The sequence below is a fragment of the Mytilus edulis genome, chromosome 2 (genome assembly GCF_963676685.1).
Source record: "Mytilus edulis chromosome 2, xbMytEdul2.2, whole genome shotgun sequence".
Taxonomy (NCBI): domain Eukaryota; kingdom Metazoa; phylum Mollusca; class Bivalvia; order Mytilida; family Mytilidae; genus Mytilus; species Mytilus edulis.
The window spans coordinates 58,539,790-58,555,826 of NC_092345.1; the positions used below are offsets into that span (position 1 = coordinate 58,539,790).

Below are 16,037 nucleotides of genomic sequence, written 5' to 3' on the forward strand. Positions count from 1 at the left end.
TGGGATAAAAAAATAAAAAAAGCGCATGCAAGTGCAGTGCATGCACGTAGTGATTTTATGCCTGTGCTTTTTTATTTTTTATTTATTTTTTATTTTTTTTTTTTTTTATTTTTATGATTATGCTGTAAATACCCGATGAAATGTTTTTATTTGTAACTAGTTAAATAGCTCCTGTGTTCTGTGAGAGGCAACAGAGAATGTCAATACCATACAATTGAAGCATCGTTCATTCTAATATATTACGACTCTTGCTTCTTCGCCCGTATCGTATAGTAAGTCATCGTCGATTGAATTTGAAAACAAGCGTTCTGAATAGACACCTTGCTTCAATGAAGCAAAACATTAACTACATTGCTACGGGCAAACTTATTAGAAATTAGTCTGCTTTCGTTGTGTCGGGTACAATCGAGGACAGTGTGATAGGGGTTTACAAACAGAGCATACAGTACAGTTATCTAAATTTTGAACGAACCATTAGGTTCATGTTATGACTAAGGTTCGAGGAACGACCGAATTAAAACCCATTTTGGCTTTTCTAATCACACACCACAACAACATTAAGTCTTTCCTTTAACAATGACGCAGAAGCCTTTCTTGGCATATATATTTATGTCTGAACTTTTTCAGACTCGGTATGCATATATAAGCTGCTTCACGTCTTTTAACAATACTAGACTTGAGACTTGAATATTGAAAAAAAAAACACCACTGCAGTAAGCTTATTCCGAATTAAACGATCCGCCTGAGAGCATTTATTTTGAGGATTTACTAGGGGGAAAAAATTAAAAGCAGTTCCTTTAAAACATTTTCATTGTATTTTAATGTCACCTGACTTTTATTATAGTTCAATCCTTGAGTGAAAAAAATACTAAAGCAGTTATAACCTTTTTCAGGCGCCATTGGGGATCCTTGTATAACCAGACCTTGTGCAAATGGTGGCACGTGTAAATGGACACCAGGCAAAACTCCCGATTTTACTTGTAAATGTGCACTTGGTTATAAAGGAAAGGTGTGCCAGGACTGTAAGTCGGACATTGAAAATCTTGAGGTTTACATTATCTACTTCGTGTTTTTCCATTCTTACTATACTAGCTCGTTGTTTATTAAAAAAAAAATCAAACATAGTATATAAGAACATGTAACTGGCGTTATCATGAAATTTTAAGAAACAGTGGGGCATCCATTTCTTTTAAAAAGGGCACTTGAACTAGTTGGTGGTGAAACATAGACCCATGGTGCATATTCAAAAAGACTCGTAAATATAGAGGAAACTTAAAAATAATCTTACCTTATTTTAATTGTTTAACACCAGCTGTCCCTGAATGTGATGACCAGCCATGCCATAAGAAGGGCACCTGTGTTTCAACTCCTAAGGGATTTATATGTCTGTGTACAGATGACTTTCGTGGAACTTATTGTGAAGACAAGAAAATGAAAAACAGCACAGGTAATTCAGTGGGAAAACATTTCAACTATACAAGTCAAACCTTTTTTTTACTTTTATTTATAAAAGTGAGAGAAGCATATTTGAATATATTATTTATAAGAGACACGTGGACAGGGAAAGATGCTTCGATATGAAGGATTATTTATGTACATGTATATGAATGAAAGGTAATTACTGACTTTTCAGAATTATGTGTATTATAAGTTGTGAAGTACAAAACATGTGTTTTCCTTCTCTTGTCTTCCAAAAAAAATCTAAAAGGTCTGCAGGATATCGGAAAAAACGTTATTTAGCAGCGACAGAATCTAAGACAGAATACTCATTAAAACAGAATGTTTGCTAGAACAACAATGAATCCCGTGGAATAAAATCTGCAACTATCTCTAGAAATATAAGAGAAGTATATATATTAAATCACGAAAACCAAGTTAGAATTATAATGTGCATCTAGATATTTTAGCAGCTTATATAGCAATTTACATTTTTGAACTACAAATTGTTAATCTTAATTTCTTCGGATAGTTGTAGGTTTCAACCTTCAGGATAAAACAAATATATCACCGCCGAAATTAAGAATACATTTTATTAGGTTAACTAGCATAACCACTAAGTGATCTTCTAAGTCACTAGTCTATGATCTATAAATTACAGATCCTGTGTCAAAGCTTATCATACAAAAATAAAATGTAAAACAAATTCAATTTTACTGGCTGTACCGAAAATTATAGATCTGAAATGATAAGCGAATGCTGATAAAATTTATGATACCTCAGTTTTGCATTTTCAATCTTATTGAAAACAGATCATATGTTTACGCTTCGCTAAGTTTGAAGGTAGCAAGGTGTGAACATAAGTCTGTATTTCAATCATATAAGGACAGGTTGAATGAAACAAGGCTAGATATACTATTTAAAAAGAGATAGAATATTCCTATAATTTTTAGAATTTCATTAACTTTGCATAGATAAAATGTTTGGACAATATCCTTATAAATTAAACATCATGTCTTTATTTTATTTCAGTTCTTATTATCACTCCAGAAGAATTTTACGAGGCTGAAATAGGCCTTGGTATCTTCGGTGGACTTGTTGTTGTGATCATTATAATTCTAGTCATACATTTTATTCGTGTTAACAAAAGAAGGTATAGTATATAACTTAACTTGAGCTTTATTCAATTTTCATTTTGATGAATAAATTATTCATGGCTTATGTTTTCCATTAGGTCCAGTATTTCAACGGAGAGATAGATAGGGGAGGGTACGTGTCTTCCTATTGATAGGCAATACAAAGATTTCTTGTATTCTTTAATCTAGTATTTTTTTCTATATTCTTTTCATTTTATCACCCAGTTTTTTTTTCTCTATTTGCAATGTTTTTGCAATATTTTCTTCTCTCTTTGTCTTTATTCCTTTTTCTTTATACCCAATCTAGAACCACAAAAGTGAGCAAATGAAAAAGAAACAGAAATAATATTTTTTTTCCATTGAATAGATAGCTGCTAGTTATTATCATCTCAAAGCCGATTTCCTCAAACTTTATATAGGGAATATTAGATGTTTTTTTTTCACTTTTATTTATCCACATCATCACGAGGCACACATATTAGTGAAAGAAGGATTTTACTTGTTGAGTGTTGAATCAGTTAAGACATTTTACGATATTTTAATATTTTTGTCGAGTTATTTCTGATCAGTTTTATAAGAGAGAGCAAAAGATACAAAATAGATAATCAAACCCCAAGTCGAAAACAATCTGACAACGCCATGGCAACAAAGAAACAGACCAAAACAAACAACAGTATACAATACACAGTATATATACAAAATGTAAAGACCGAGCTTCACAGAAATGCTGAATGAAAATAAACTTGATAATGTCTCCACACTTTGTGAGGTCGCTGATATTTTAAACAGATATCTTAAATATACTTATACAATATATCTGGAATATTTGCCACTCGACGCTAAGCAAACAGCAATAAATTTGCCAATTCAGTCATTTGAGGGACACTATATACGTCTATGATTTTTTCAACACAGCTTACGTTAAACGGTATACTTGATTTCAGAGAAGATATGGTTGTTCAGTACAAGCGTCTGTTGTTAGAGGAAGAAACACCTCCACCTTTACCTCCCGGAATGTTAGAAGTCAGTAATTTATTATGCTATGAAGTTTTCTGCTTTGCCTGTCCCAAATGGTCAGAATCACTCACAAAATACGCCTCGCAAGAAGGGTTACAGAAAGGTAATTTACGATTGAAACTAAAATGTTAGAAATAATTTGGTTTAAACAAAAGTTACACACAAAGAAATCACATGTATATTACAGCGTTTTAATCTTAATTAAAACAGACAAATTTGTAACGGAATGTTTATAAACTTGTATAGAAGCTGATGTCGAGATTGAGATATACATGTATGCAGCATGGAAAGATCGTGGACTAGAGAGGCAGAGATCAGGTCGTTATAAAAAACTAATATTGAATTTGATGAGCACGTCACATCATTCGGGGGTTGAAACTGATGTATTTTATAGGTACTAGCTTGGCCCTTAACACTTATAGTTCATGTATCTTCCTGTAGCATATCCGCGTATATTCATTTGACGCTTTCTTTGATAATGCTTCAAATTATCGGAGTTAAAATTAGGTGTAGTATGACAGGAAAATACTTTTAGTACCATCAAAAAGATTGCTTCTCGTTGTCATATACCCTGTTGTACTTTTATTTATTTTGGTGAGTACAAAACCACCAGAGACATATATACAACTTATATGGACCCACATATATATAGTAAATGTATTGTTTGTGATAGCTTCTGTTAGTAGTAGAAAGAGAATTAGATATTTTTTGTAAACATTTCCTTATGAAATACTTATTTTAGGTTTGCTCAACTCTCAAATATATATATAAATAACACTGAAGTTTATTTTTTCACTGCTTATTATCTTTGTATTTTAAAAATAAAGTCTGGATTATGACATTTTTTCATTTAGCAGTATTTATGTTTTAGCCCCCAGTAAAATGGAAGAGGAACCATTGATGAGCAGACAACGTTTCCCAACCATAAAGAAATCTCTGGACAGTGTATGGAGAGGTTCATATGAAGAGCAGAAACCAAAATATCGCACATCAAGAGATAAACCACAATCATTAGTTTATCCAAAACAATATAGTGCAACAAGACCAAAAAGTTTTGCTTCACTGCCAATGCAAATGAGTCATCTAGACCAACAATACTCGTGGCTTCCTAAAAAATACGACCGATCAGCAGTCAACGTACAACAACCAGAAGAAATTGTCAACATTGAACGAGTTCCATCACAAGAAAGTCTTTTGAGCAGACAATCATCCCGTGTATTACCGCGAATACAGTCTCGGATGTCACCAAGGTCACCAAGGTCAAACAGGTCCTTCAAAAAAAGGTCTAGTTTGGAAAGACCTTGGTCTTATGATATCGATCCACATCTTATTCAATCAAGGCGGAAAGCACTGCACCATCATTCAGGTCAAGAAACATCGGATGAAATAGCAGATTTGTATGACAGGATTACGGACAGCAGACACGAAATGCAATCTCAACATAACCAACATTTAGAAAATATAGCAAGCGAATATAGACCACAACAGTATGACAAAAGTTTAGAACAAATGGAAAGTGAATATCGACGTCTTAGCAGAAGACAATCTCCAAACAGAAGAAGTTCATCATCTTCTAACCGCCATTATTTGCAAAATCCACCACCGCCACCACCTCCTCCACCTCCGCCGCACATCTCGAGAGATTCCGGTATTGACAGGAAATATGGATCGTCTTTAATTCGAAGACTTTCATCAAAGTTCGACCAGGGGCAATATATACCGCCTGCTCCTCCGATTCCACCACCTCCGCCATTCTATTCTGATAATTAACGGAATCAGAAGATTATCATTCTTGTCCAAATCAAGTGAATAAAATATATTTCATAAATAAAATAGTTTGTAATTTCAGTAAAGTAAATAGTCGCAAATGTCATTTAGTGGCAAGGTTCCTGTGTAAAATTAGCTGGCATGCAGCTTGTAGCTAGACACAACAACAAATCATAAACGCTTTTACCAGATGAGTCGATTCGTCTAATACTCACTTATTTTTAAGAAATTATACGCTGATGAATACAAATCAAAATATATTGACAGATTGCAATTTGGTATTGCACGTGGCAGAGCAAGATTTTTACATCAGGTTTTTCCTCGTTCTCACAACATAGTTATGTTGTCAGAATAACATTATACTACCATATTATCATGATTATCATTTATCTAAATATAAGAAGGCGTTTGGTATATATCAACGAAAGAAACAAAGCAATACAAAAACACACCTTTAAGGTAAACATACAGTCTTCAACAAAAAATAGATTCGTAAAAAATAAGTTTACTAAAAAAATTAAAATAAATAAACAAAGGGGGATAAACAAAGGCAACATTGTTCAAAAGTCATAAATACTTTTGAAAGAAAACAAATCCGGGTTACAAACTTAAACCGAGAAAACACATCAACTATTACTATAAAAGGAAAACAAAGGAACAACAGGACCACTGAAGTGCAGCAAAAACAAACGCTAACATACATAGAAACGAACTATTTGATAACAACTGCCATACTTATGACTTGATACAGGGCATTTTTAGAAAAAAAACTGGTGTTATGGCTAGCAAAACCACTCGCTTTAAATGATAATGCTAAAAAATATCGCTAAAATGACAACACTATGTCTGAAATACAGCACAAACACTAATCAAAGAGAAACGCACATATAATAGATAACACAAAATGCAAACCGCAGAACAACAGCTAACATCTTCCATTAACGACACCACAACCAGCAACGCACTTACTTACGTTACGAACATTCAATCTCGATTATTTTGACAAAACCAGTCAAAACAAAATTCATGACAATGATATTATTGAAAGACTATTTTATAATTATTTGGACGACAAGCAATAAGACATAGCACATTATCCAACCTAATCCATAACAGAAACATAAAAAAATAAATACGTGGATGTTGGATGTACAAAATTACCGAGACACGTTGTATAGCAATGCAAATTCACATTGGGTATAACAGTCATATTCGGGAATAGGTCACGTTTGGTACTTAGCAGACAGACGACATAGATGTTAAACCACAATCAAAGACGTGGTAAATTGTCATTAGTTAGTTAAGACACAGACACATCGTATAGATCAACCAATTCGTGATGGTTCCATACAATTTACGGAGTGTCATTTTTCAATATTTCCTCCTCATAACTGTGTTGGAGCAGTTTATGTATAGGGAGTACATTCCTGTATATGAGGTCAGTATAGTGTGAACATGCACGAGCATAACGTATCAGTTGAGATATGTAAACACCATACGATGGAGCAGAGGGTATGTAACTGCTGAGAAATGGAAAATTGATAATTGGGAAGTCGAAATCATCCCGTTTGCCCTAGATTTTATTGTGAAGTCGTCCATCCGTGTCAATATTGAGGAAACGAACAAGGTATGAAGCGGTCCCTGTATTTCAAGTGCATAGGGATATATGAGATGCAAGTAATGACTGTACTATTGGTTATTCAGTAATAGGACATTATCAATATTTCTGAAAGTAGAAGTAAAGAATTTTGCAAGGTGCTTTTTCATTTTGTCTTTTCGAAGGTTCTGAATGAATTCTGCTTCATACGAGTACAAAAACAAGTAAGCCAGAAGGGGTGCACAATGAGTACCCATTTAAATACCGACTGTCTGTTGGAATACGATCCTCCAAACTCAACAAATATATTGTCGATTAAAAAGTCTAGCATTTTGATAATATCATCTTCACTGTATTTTCTGATCTATGTCTCCGATTCCCGTTTTTATAGAAAAAGGCTCTTTTTAATGATATGGTGGAGTGGATCTTAATTAAGCATGAGGACAATAAGGTTGACGTGAATAGCTGAATTTCACACTTCATTGTCAACACAATTGAATTTGATGCGAATGGCATACAAGTGAGAGGTTTAGATAGCTTTATAATCAGGTTTAATACACAAATTTCTACATAAGAAAATGCCTGTACCAAGTCAGGAATATGACAGTTGTTATCCATTCGTTTGACGTGTTTGAGCTTTTGATTTTGCCATTTGAGTATGGACTTTTCTTTTTCAATTTTCCACGGAGTTAAGCATTTTTGCGATTTTACTTTATCTTGATGATTTGAAAGAGTCAACTGATGAGTGATTTATGATGCTATCAGGTAGTATGTTCCAATCTGTTATTGTTCAGGGGGAAAGGTTGTTTGTTCTGCAAGATTGAATTTGGAAACTGTTCGAATTTGAATGTCTTTGTTGGCTTTTATTGTGGAAATACTTTGTTGTACTTAGGTATTATCAGCCCTATTTCATATAGAATTATAGCCAATCGCGAGCCTTTTCTTCTGTCAGAGAGGCTGGGACATCGAAGATGATTTGACATGTTATCAACGCATAATGAGTTACTGTTTTTGTAAGTTACAAAACGAGCAACCCTCCGTTGAACTTTTTCAATGCTGTCTATGTCTTGTTGTTAGTAAGGGTCACAAACTGAGCTGGCAGTGATTGTCTACCTATGGACTTGCTTGCCTGTAGCCTTTTTCACCAAAAAAACTTAAGTGTAAAATGTATCGCAAGTGTAAAATATTCCCTAACCATTCAATTAAATATTTTTATCGTAAGATTAGTTTTACACCTAAGACTTTTTGTGAAAAAGGCTATTGCTCTTTTAAAGATTTTGGGATAGGAGAAGCCACAAAGAAGAAAGAAATAATGCATACTGAATAAAAGGTAAGCTACGATTCATGTTCAAAACTATGATTTTTTTCTGTTTCAATAGATATAGGAAGATGTGGTATTAGTGCCAATGAGACAACTCCATCTAAGTAACAATTTATAAAAGTAAACCATTATAGGTCAAGGAACGGCCTTCAACACGGAGCTTTGGCTCATACCGAACAGCAAGCTTTAAAGGGCCCCAAAAATAACTAGTGTAAAACCATTCAAATGGGAAAACCTATAGTCTAATCTATATAAAAATGAGAAACGAGAAACACGTACGAACTACATAAACAGACGACAAACATTTATATAGTGAAATAATGATTCAATCTTCAATCATTTAAAACTATCGTATTTGATAACAACTGCAACTGCCATAAACGAACTAATGATAACAACTGTCAACCTTATAATATCGGTCATCAAAATTTATATCCGACTGGTATTATTATAGATTCGCATTTATCCCACCGTTCTTTGTAAATGCATGACCACTAAACCAGCGATCAATACAGTTAGGAGATACAGGGTAGACATATATATAAGTCATCAATACCACAACAATCTTGTAATGACAAAAACATGTAAATGTGGTATTAAAATAAATACTGCTTTGTATGACATACTGGGCTGGATTTTAACGCGCTATTTTTTAAAGGTAATAGTCCTTACCAATGCATTATGCCGACCGTTTCTGCTTTTGATCCTGAATGATTTGGGATTAGCGAAGAACCGACAACCTTCCACCCTAGAAGCGATAACTCGCCACAAGATCTCCGAGGTTGTTAATCTGAAATAGTGTAATGCTAATGTTTCTCGATATTCTGGAAAAACAAATTTAAAAAACAAAAAGATGTAGCAATATTAACTTTATGGCTTCTTCCGTTGACTTTAAGCCCCTTTCAACATATAAAGTTCGTACCCCCTCCCCCAACCCCGAAAAAAAACTTGTCAAAGATACTAAAAATAGAATTTCTTGTAAAAAGATGTGATGTGATTGCCAAAGAGACAACTCTTCACAAGAGACCAAATAACACAGAAATTAACACATACAGTGAAGATGATATTATCAAAATGCTAGACATTTTAATCGATTATTAATTTGTTGAGTTTAGAGGATTGATATTCCAACAGACAGTCGGTTTTCCAATGGGTACTAATTAATCAATCTTTCTGGCCGACATTTTTGAACTCGTATAAAGCGGAATTCATTCAGAACCTTCTGAAAGACAAAAGGAAAAAGCACCTTGCAAAATCAATATCAATATTGACACAAATGGTTGACTTCACTTAATCTATGACAAACGGGATGATTTCAACTTCCCAATTATCAGTTTCTCATTCACAGAAGTATCAAAACCTCTGCTCCGTCGTATAGTGTTTACCTATCTCAACTGATATTTTATGCTCGTGCATGTCCACACTGTACTGATTTCATATACAGGAGCGTGTTCCTCATGCAGAAACTGCTTCACCAGAGTTATGAGGAGGAAATATTAAAAATGACACTCCGTAAATTTTATGAACACCATCAGAATAGGTTGATCTATACGATGTGTATGTGTGTAAACTAACTGATGACATTTTAACCACGTCTTAGATTGTGGTTTAACATATATATGTCGTCTGTCTGCTGAGTACCGAACGTGACCTATTCCCGAATATGAGTGTCACTTTGAACTTGCATTGACGTGTCTCAGTATTTTGTACATTCAACATTCATGTATAATATTATTGATGTTTCTGTTATGGTTTCGGTTAATAAAGACATTGTGTTATGTTTTGTCGTTTGTAGTCCAAATTATTATAAAATTGACTTTCAATACCATCATTGTCATAAAAATTGTTTGGACTGTTATTCTGAAAAAAATTGTAATAATAAGTTCGAGATGAATGTTCGTTACCTAAATGCGTCACTATGGGTGGTATTCTGTGGTGTCTGTTGGTAATGGAAGATGTTCGTTGTTGTTCTGCGGTTTGCATATCAACTATTATATTATTTGCTTGTGCGTTCCGTTGTGGTGAGTGTTTTTGGCGAGTTTTTGTGTTGTAATTTTGTCACGAAGTGTTGTCATTTTAGCGATATTTTTTTAAGATTGTCATATAAGCGGGAGGTTTAGCTAGCCATACAACCAGGTTAACCCAGGATTTTCCCTTAAAATGAACTGTACCAAGTCAGAAAAATGGCTGTTGTTATCAAAAAGTTCGTTTCTATGTATGTCGGCGTTTGTTTTTGTTGCACTTCAGTGTTTCTGTTGTTCCTTTATTTTCCTCTGATAGTTGAGGTGTTTCTCTCGGTTTTAGTTTGTAACCCGGAGTTTATCTCAATCGATTTATGACTTTTGAACAGTGGTATACTACTGTTGCCTTTATAGGTCACCGCTTGGCCTTCAACAATGAGTAAAACCGATACCGCATGGTCAGTTATAAAAAGGCCCCGAAATGACAATTGTAAAACAATTCAAACGAGAAAATCAAACGGTCTGATTTGTGTACAAAATAATGAACGAATAAATGGAGACTGTGTCCATGGGACAGATGATGCCCCCGCTTGTATTTAACATTATAAAGGCACATAACTAAAGAACTGTAAAAATGACGACACACTTGGTCTGTGTTTTATGATAATAGACATTGTGTATTACTGAGTTTCATAACATTTGGTTGAGGCAAACAAATTTAAGTTAGAAAAAGGCAACGATAAATATCAGCATTTTTCTCGATTTATAAAGGCGCATAACTAATAAATAGTGAAAGTTTCATTAAATTTAGTCAAGAGATACTGAAGTCAGAGATCGGAAACTAATTTCAGGACTTACGGACGTACGATCAGAAGAAAAAGGAAAACTTTAATGTCCACTTCACTACGGCGGGGACATAAAAAAAAAACAAATATGATATAAAACAACAAACGACAAGTACAAATGTATATTAGCTGTTGTTCTTTTCGTATAGAAATGTAGAATCAATTGACTTTGCAATAAGGTGCGAACAGGTTCTTATTGTTGTAGACACTATTTATATAACGTTGTTTCCATTCTTGATTCAAGCCACTATGATATAAGTCGCCGTCTACTTATTTATATAGTCTCGCCGAATAGCAGCACGTCTACATGTAACTGTTTCATATCTATTTCTCGAATAATTTTTATTCACATGTGCTCATTTATCCTGTACATATGATATACATACATATAGTGCCTGCAAACGTTTGCAACTTGGAATTTAGTAAAATGAGACTCCTCCGTGGTGTTATCCGAGCTTGCTATAGTCCTTACTAAATACACGTTTTTATTGAATCAATATTATTGCACTTGTACTTTTCTTTGCTGATAAAGTTCAAGATCTCGACCACTTTTGTTAGAAACTAGCAATCTACCATCCTTCAAAAAGAGTATAACAAACGGACGTTGTAACCCGTTCTTTGACGTCATTATTTTACATTTTTCTTTTCCATCAGAACTCACTCTGTATATATTGCTGGAATCTATTCCTACTACAAATATGTCACCATGTTTGTCTACAGTTATGCCATATGGAGAAACAAGATTTCGGTCGGATAAAGAAAAAATAATCTCTCCGTCTAACCTCACACAGGTTAATCTGTTATTGACTTGGTCCGCACACACGATCTCGCCTGAACTTATTGCACACAAATACAGTCGCCCAGTTATATGTGGAATAGAGTCGATGAAGTTTCCATCTATATTTAGTATCTGAAGTCCTTTGGTTTTGCAATTGACGATTAGTTTAGCAGCAACAGTAGTCAAACCTTCTATATCATCGTCCATGTCAATACAGTTGAGAACTCTCCCTGTAACAACACCGACGATCATAACATTTCTTCGGCCCTGGGTAACCGCTACCACCATTTTGTCGATAACAGCGATGCTATCGGGATATTCTCCTATTGACAGTTCTCTGGTAGTGTTTTTGTTCATATCATGCACGATGATATTTTGAGATAATCGGTTTGTCATGATAAAAACGCCTTCATCCAACTCTTTAATATCAATTATTTCTAATTCATCTTTTTCTGTTTGAATGTCTAGTTTCTTCAAAAATTCAAAACAAGGTTTTATTTCAAGAGAAACATTGGTATCGTCAGCTAAAAATGGTGGTCTATTTGCCTCTATTGGTATTTTTTTGTGTATATCTATAGTTCCAAGTGAAGAGATATTTTGGAATGTTAACATTTCCTTGGCCATAGTAAAGTCAATAGAAATTTCACTGACGGCGTCTGGATTCAACAATTCACTAGCACCACCAGCGATACGTTTAATTGTCAAGAAAGACTCAATTTCTGTTAATCCAGACATATTTTCAAGCTCATATAAATCATGTTCGAGTTGCTCTATTTGTTCTATATTAAAATTCTGTTGTTTCTTCAGATTTGAGCATTGCTCGTCATACATGTTCTGATATTCTTTGAGTATACTGGCCTCCAAATCATCAAGATGTTTTTCAACCTTCCTTCTATAGAATGTTAATGTATTCTTAAAAACGACTTTCTCTCTTTCGAGTTTTAAGAGGTTGCTGGCAACTCTTGCTGGTATAAAGTTCAGCTGATTAAGATGATATTGAAGTAAGTGTGTGGTATCTTCGTAGATATTTCTATTTTTAACATCAGAGACGGCTACAGAAATATTTGATGTGTCTTTGCACGAAATATGTCCATCCTGTTTACACTCATGACATAAAGGTTTTTCGTGTATATTGCAGAAATATTCTATATGTCTTCCTGGGTGACGTCTGCAGAAAACTTTATCGTCCATCCTCTTACCAATATAATATTATATCAATATTTCATATATTTGTACAACAGACAAAAGTTCTCCTTCTTACTTACTGTTTGTTATTTTAGAATTAAACCAAAATTGGCCATACAGATTATCTGTATACTCTTATAAGTTTCACTCTTGTTATTCATAACTGTTTGGTATCTCATTTCAAATGTGTCTGTGTCCATGCTGATATATATTTACACTGCTTTACTGTTTCCTGTATACTTTTTATCGTCAGCTGAAAGAAATGTGATAAAATGTGCTTTATATTTCCGGTAAAAAGTATTGTCGTATATTATATGGCGAATGTAATGTGTGTGTATCCATATTTAAGATTCCTTAAGAAATATATATATATAGAAATATTAGGTATTTATCTCACCTATCAGGTGCTCCAACTTATAGCAATCTATTTGTTATCCCCTCCACATTAATATTATAGTATTTAATTAAATAATTGAACACGTTTTCTTCGGTTATGATTTTTCATTATCTTTTTTGATATTTTTTCTAATTTCACAACGTATTCACTAGTTTATTAAAAGCTAGGAAAATTGAGGGAAGGTATGTTTACAAGTCCGTGTTTCATATGGAAAACTCTCAAAATCTTTAATGCCAAAAAAACAAAACAATAGTCTGATACAAAGCCCAGGGGTTGAAGTCATAAAACTTTGCTCAGTGCTTGGAGCACAAAAATCATGCTCGAAACACCAAATCCTGTATTTTGATTGGTTGATTCTCGAGTCCGAGTACAAAAATTTTGCTAAAAATTTTTATGACCGTAAGGCCTGGTCTCACGGTCATAAAACTTTCGAGCATGATTTTTGTACTCAGACTCAAAAATCAACCAATCAAATTGCTGGATTTCCTGTTTGGAGCATGATTTTTGTGCTCCGAGCACAGAGCAAAGTTTTATGCCTTCAAGGCCTGTTCGGTTCCAAAGATTCTCTGAAAGTTTCATTGAAATCAAGTCATCTGAGGTTGTTATCATCATATGTGTGAACTTATAATGGGGAATTACGTACCTATAGATAAAAATTAATTTACATTTGCATATATGTAGAGACGACACAACGACACAGACACTGAAATCAATGGTTTGTTTGGGAGTCGGTGACTGCGGTAATTGCCGCCAGGGAATAAGCAAAAAAACAAATAGATGTAGTTATCACCGTAGACGTCTTGTCACTAACATGATATATACAACGAACAGGAACATGCGTGTATTTTTTTCTAATTATTTAAACAACAGATAACTTGAAAATGTCCTACCTTATTCTGGTCTCTTGTGGACAGTTGTCTCATTGGTAATCATACCACATCTTCTTTTTTATACCTTATATATCATACCAACGAAACTGGTTTTATTTAACATATATGTTGAAAGTAAAATATCATACACACACACACACGTCTTCGATCAATAACGTCCATTTAAAACAACAAATGGAACAAGTCTAAACGGAGATCAAATTAAAATATTATTTTTACATGTTCTATTTTTGTATACTTTTGTTCAATATATTTAAAAGACACGAAATGAAAGTAATGTTTAGAATTGATCAATCATACTTATATAGACATTTAAAGTTTAAACTACATCAATTTTATACGCAAACGATTCTGTTGGGTTTTTTCTTCGTTTTTCTTATATCTTTTTGCTTTCTGCGCCCTGACTGAGGTTAATCTTACAATGTGAAAAGGGGTGAGAGTAATCATGAACCTCTTACCAAAATCAAGCAATCAATTGTATCAAACAATACGTAACATATTGCACATCACAAGAGCATATAGGATCCCGCCGTGGGGAGAGAGGGGCTTTATGTTTATGCACCAACACCCTAAATTCTTTTTTATCCAAAATGAAAAATAGTTTAAACCAAGAACGTCTATTATCTATGTTAGTTATTCGTCCTTGATAAAACGAAGTGTTGTTTTTATTTTTTGCTTTTCACTTTAAGAAGTTTGTCCCACGCTACTGTATCATACTAGTTTAAATATAACTAGTCAAAATATTATATATCTGCATCATAAAATTGACAAATGTCGTGAATGATATGGTGGAGTCTAAGGGTCTGTATTTTCTGATTTGCTGCTTAACAGATTTTACAAATTATATTTATCTGTGCATTCGTTGGTTCAATCAGTTTTTTTTTGTATTTAGAAGAAAACTAAAGAAAATGCTTATCCAACTTGAAAAATTAAATAACGCACCGAGTTCGTCCAGATGTGGGGGTATGTGTGGGACAAAGTTGATACAAACTTTAAGACAGGTACCCGTCACATTACATCTCACTGACTTAACAGCGTTACATAAATGCAAAAATATCCTAAATTTCATAAAATTATTCAAATTAATGAGATAAACACTGCTTGTTACAAACAAACTCAGAGTGATACTTTACGTAAAATTTATCTATAATTTTTCCATAATTAAGGCGATAAACAACAATAGATAAATTAACATGTTTCAAGATAGCGCAAAGATCTCACTTCATTAGCATACATTTTGATATACATATATACGTACATGTACATTACAAAACGGTGTTCAGTTTCAGAGTCACAATCCTTTGGACACTGTTATGCATAGGTTTAGTGTAAAGTGAACATGTTTCGTAATTTTACACCCCTTTTATTTTGGGGGGTATTTCTCCAAATTTTAAGGCTGACAGAACAAAATACTAGACATAAAAGAAATATTTCACCTGATCTGTAAGTATATTTATTTATTATCAAGTAAGCAATAAAATATCCATAATTTTATTCCTCTCAGGGGCGGATCCAACCATATGTCCCCATTCAAAAGCAATAATCGTCAAAAAAGAGGGGCCGTTTCAACCTCCGCGGAACTGTATACTGTAGCCTTTGAAATTGCTGATATTGACGAAAAAAAGTAAAGAGTAGCTAAAGGGTTATGAAAACGCAAAATTCAAATCTCATGTATATACAATGTAAATTTGCAAGCATAATATATG

The 16,037-nt window shown here is 33.7% G+C and overlaps 3 protein-coding genes across 5 annotated transcripts in view; 2 read left to right on the forward strand and 1 right to left on the reverse strand.

Moving 5' to 3' along the window:
* The first annotated feature begins 874 nt into the window (after positions 1-874).
* LOC139512525 (uncharacterized) lies at positions 875-5,423 on the forward strand. Of its 2 annotated transcripts, XM_071300210.1 has the most exons (5): positions 875-1,022; positions 1,313-1,447; positions 2,470-2,590; positions 3,518-3,693; positions 4,462-5,423. In XM_071300210.1, the coding sequence occupies exons 2-5, from the start codon at positions 1,432-1,434 to the stop codon at positions 5,358-5,360; spliced, it is 1,212 nt and encodes a 403-aa protein (XP_071156311.1). In that variant the 5' UTR covers positions 875-1,022; positions 1,313-1,431; the 3' UTR covers positions 5,361-5,423. The 2 variants fall into 2 exon arrangements, with proteins under 2 accessions (XP_071156311.1, XP_071156312.1); XM_071300211.1 differs by lacking the exon at positions 1,313-1,447 and having other exon boundaries at positions 876-1,022.
* A 5,766-nt stretch (positions 5,424-11,189) lies between these two features.
* Positions 11,190-14,512, reverse strand: LOC139512524 (uncharacterized). The gene is made up of 2 exons (XM_071300209.1): positions 14,396-14,512; positions 11,190-13,297 (listed from the first exon to the last, which is right to left on the reverse strand). The coding sequence occupies exon 2, from the start codon at positions 13,048-13,050 to the stop codon at positions 11,581-11,583; it is 1,470 nt and encodes a 489-aa protein (XP_071156310.1). The 5' UTR covers positions 13,051-13,297; positions 14,396-14,512; the 3' UTR covers positions 11,190-11,580.
* Positions 14,513-15,612: 1,100 nt separating this feature from the next.
* Positions 15,613-16,037, forward strand: part of LOC139512523 (cubilin-like) — a 142,838-nt gene continuing 142,413 nt past the window's right edge. For both annotated transcript variants that reach the window (XM_071300207.1, XM_071300206.1), the window contains exon 1: positions 15,613-15,774. In XM_071300207.1, coding sequence (XP_071156308.1) covers positions 15,671-15,774 — 104 coding nt within the window. In that variant the 5' untranslated portion in view covers positions 15,613-15,670. The remainder of the gene's footprint in view (positions 15,775-16,037) is intronic.

What these genes read in the sequence shown, in the direction of transcription:
- LOC139512525 (XM_071300210.1), top strand. An exon ending in ATTCGTGTTAACAAAAGAAG is followed by an intron (nt 2,591 to 3,517) that starts GTATAGTATATA and finishes ACTTGATTTCAG; the next exon opens with AGAAGATATGGTTGTTCAGT. An exon ending in GCAAGAAGGGTTACAGAAAG is followed by an intron (nt 3,694 to 4,461) that starts GTAATTTACGAT and finishes TTTATGTTTTAG; the next exon opens with CCCCCAGTAAAATGGAAGAG.
- LOC139512524 (XM_071300209.1), bottom strand. Translation starts at nt 13,050, where the DNA reads ATGGACGATAAAGTTTTCTGCAGACGTCACCCAGGAAGACATATAGAA.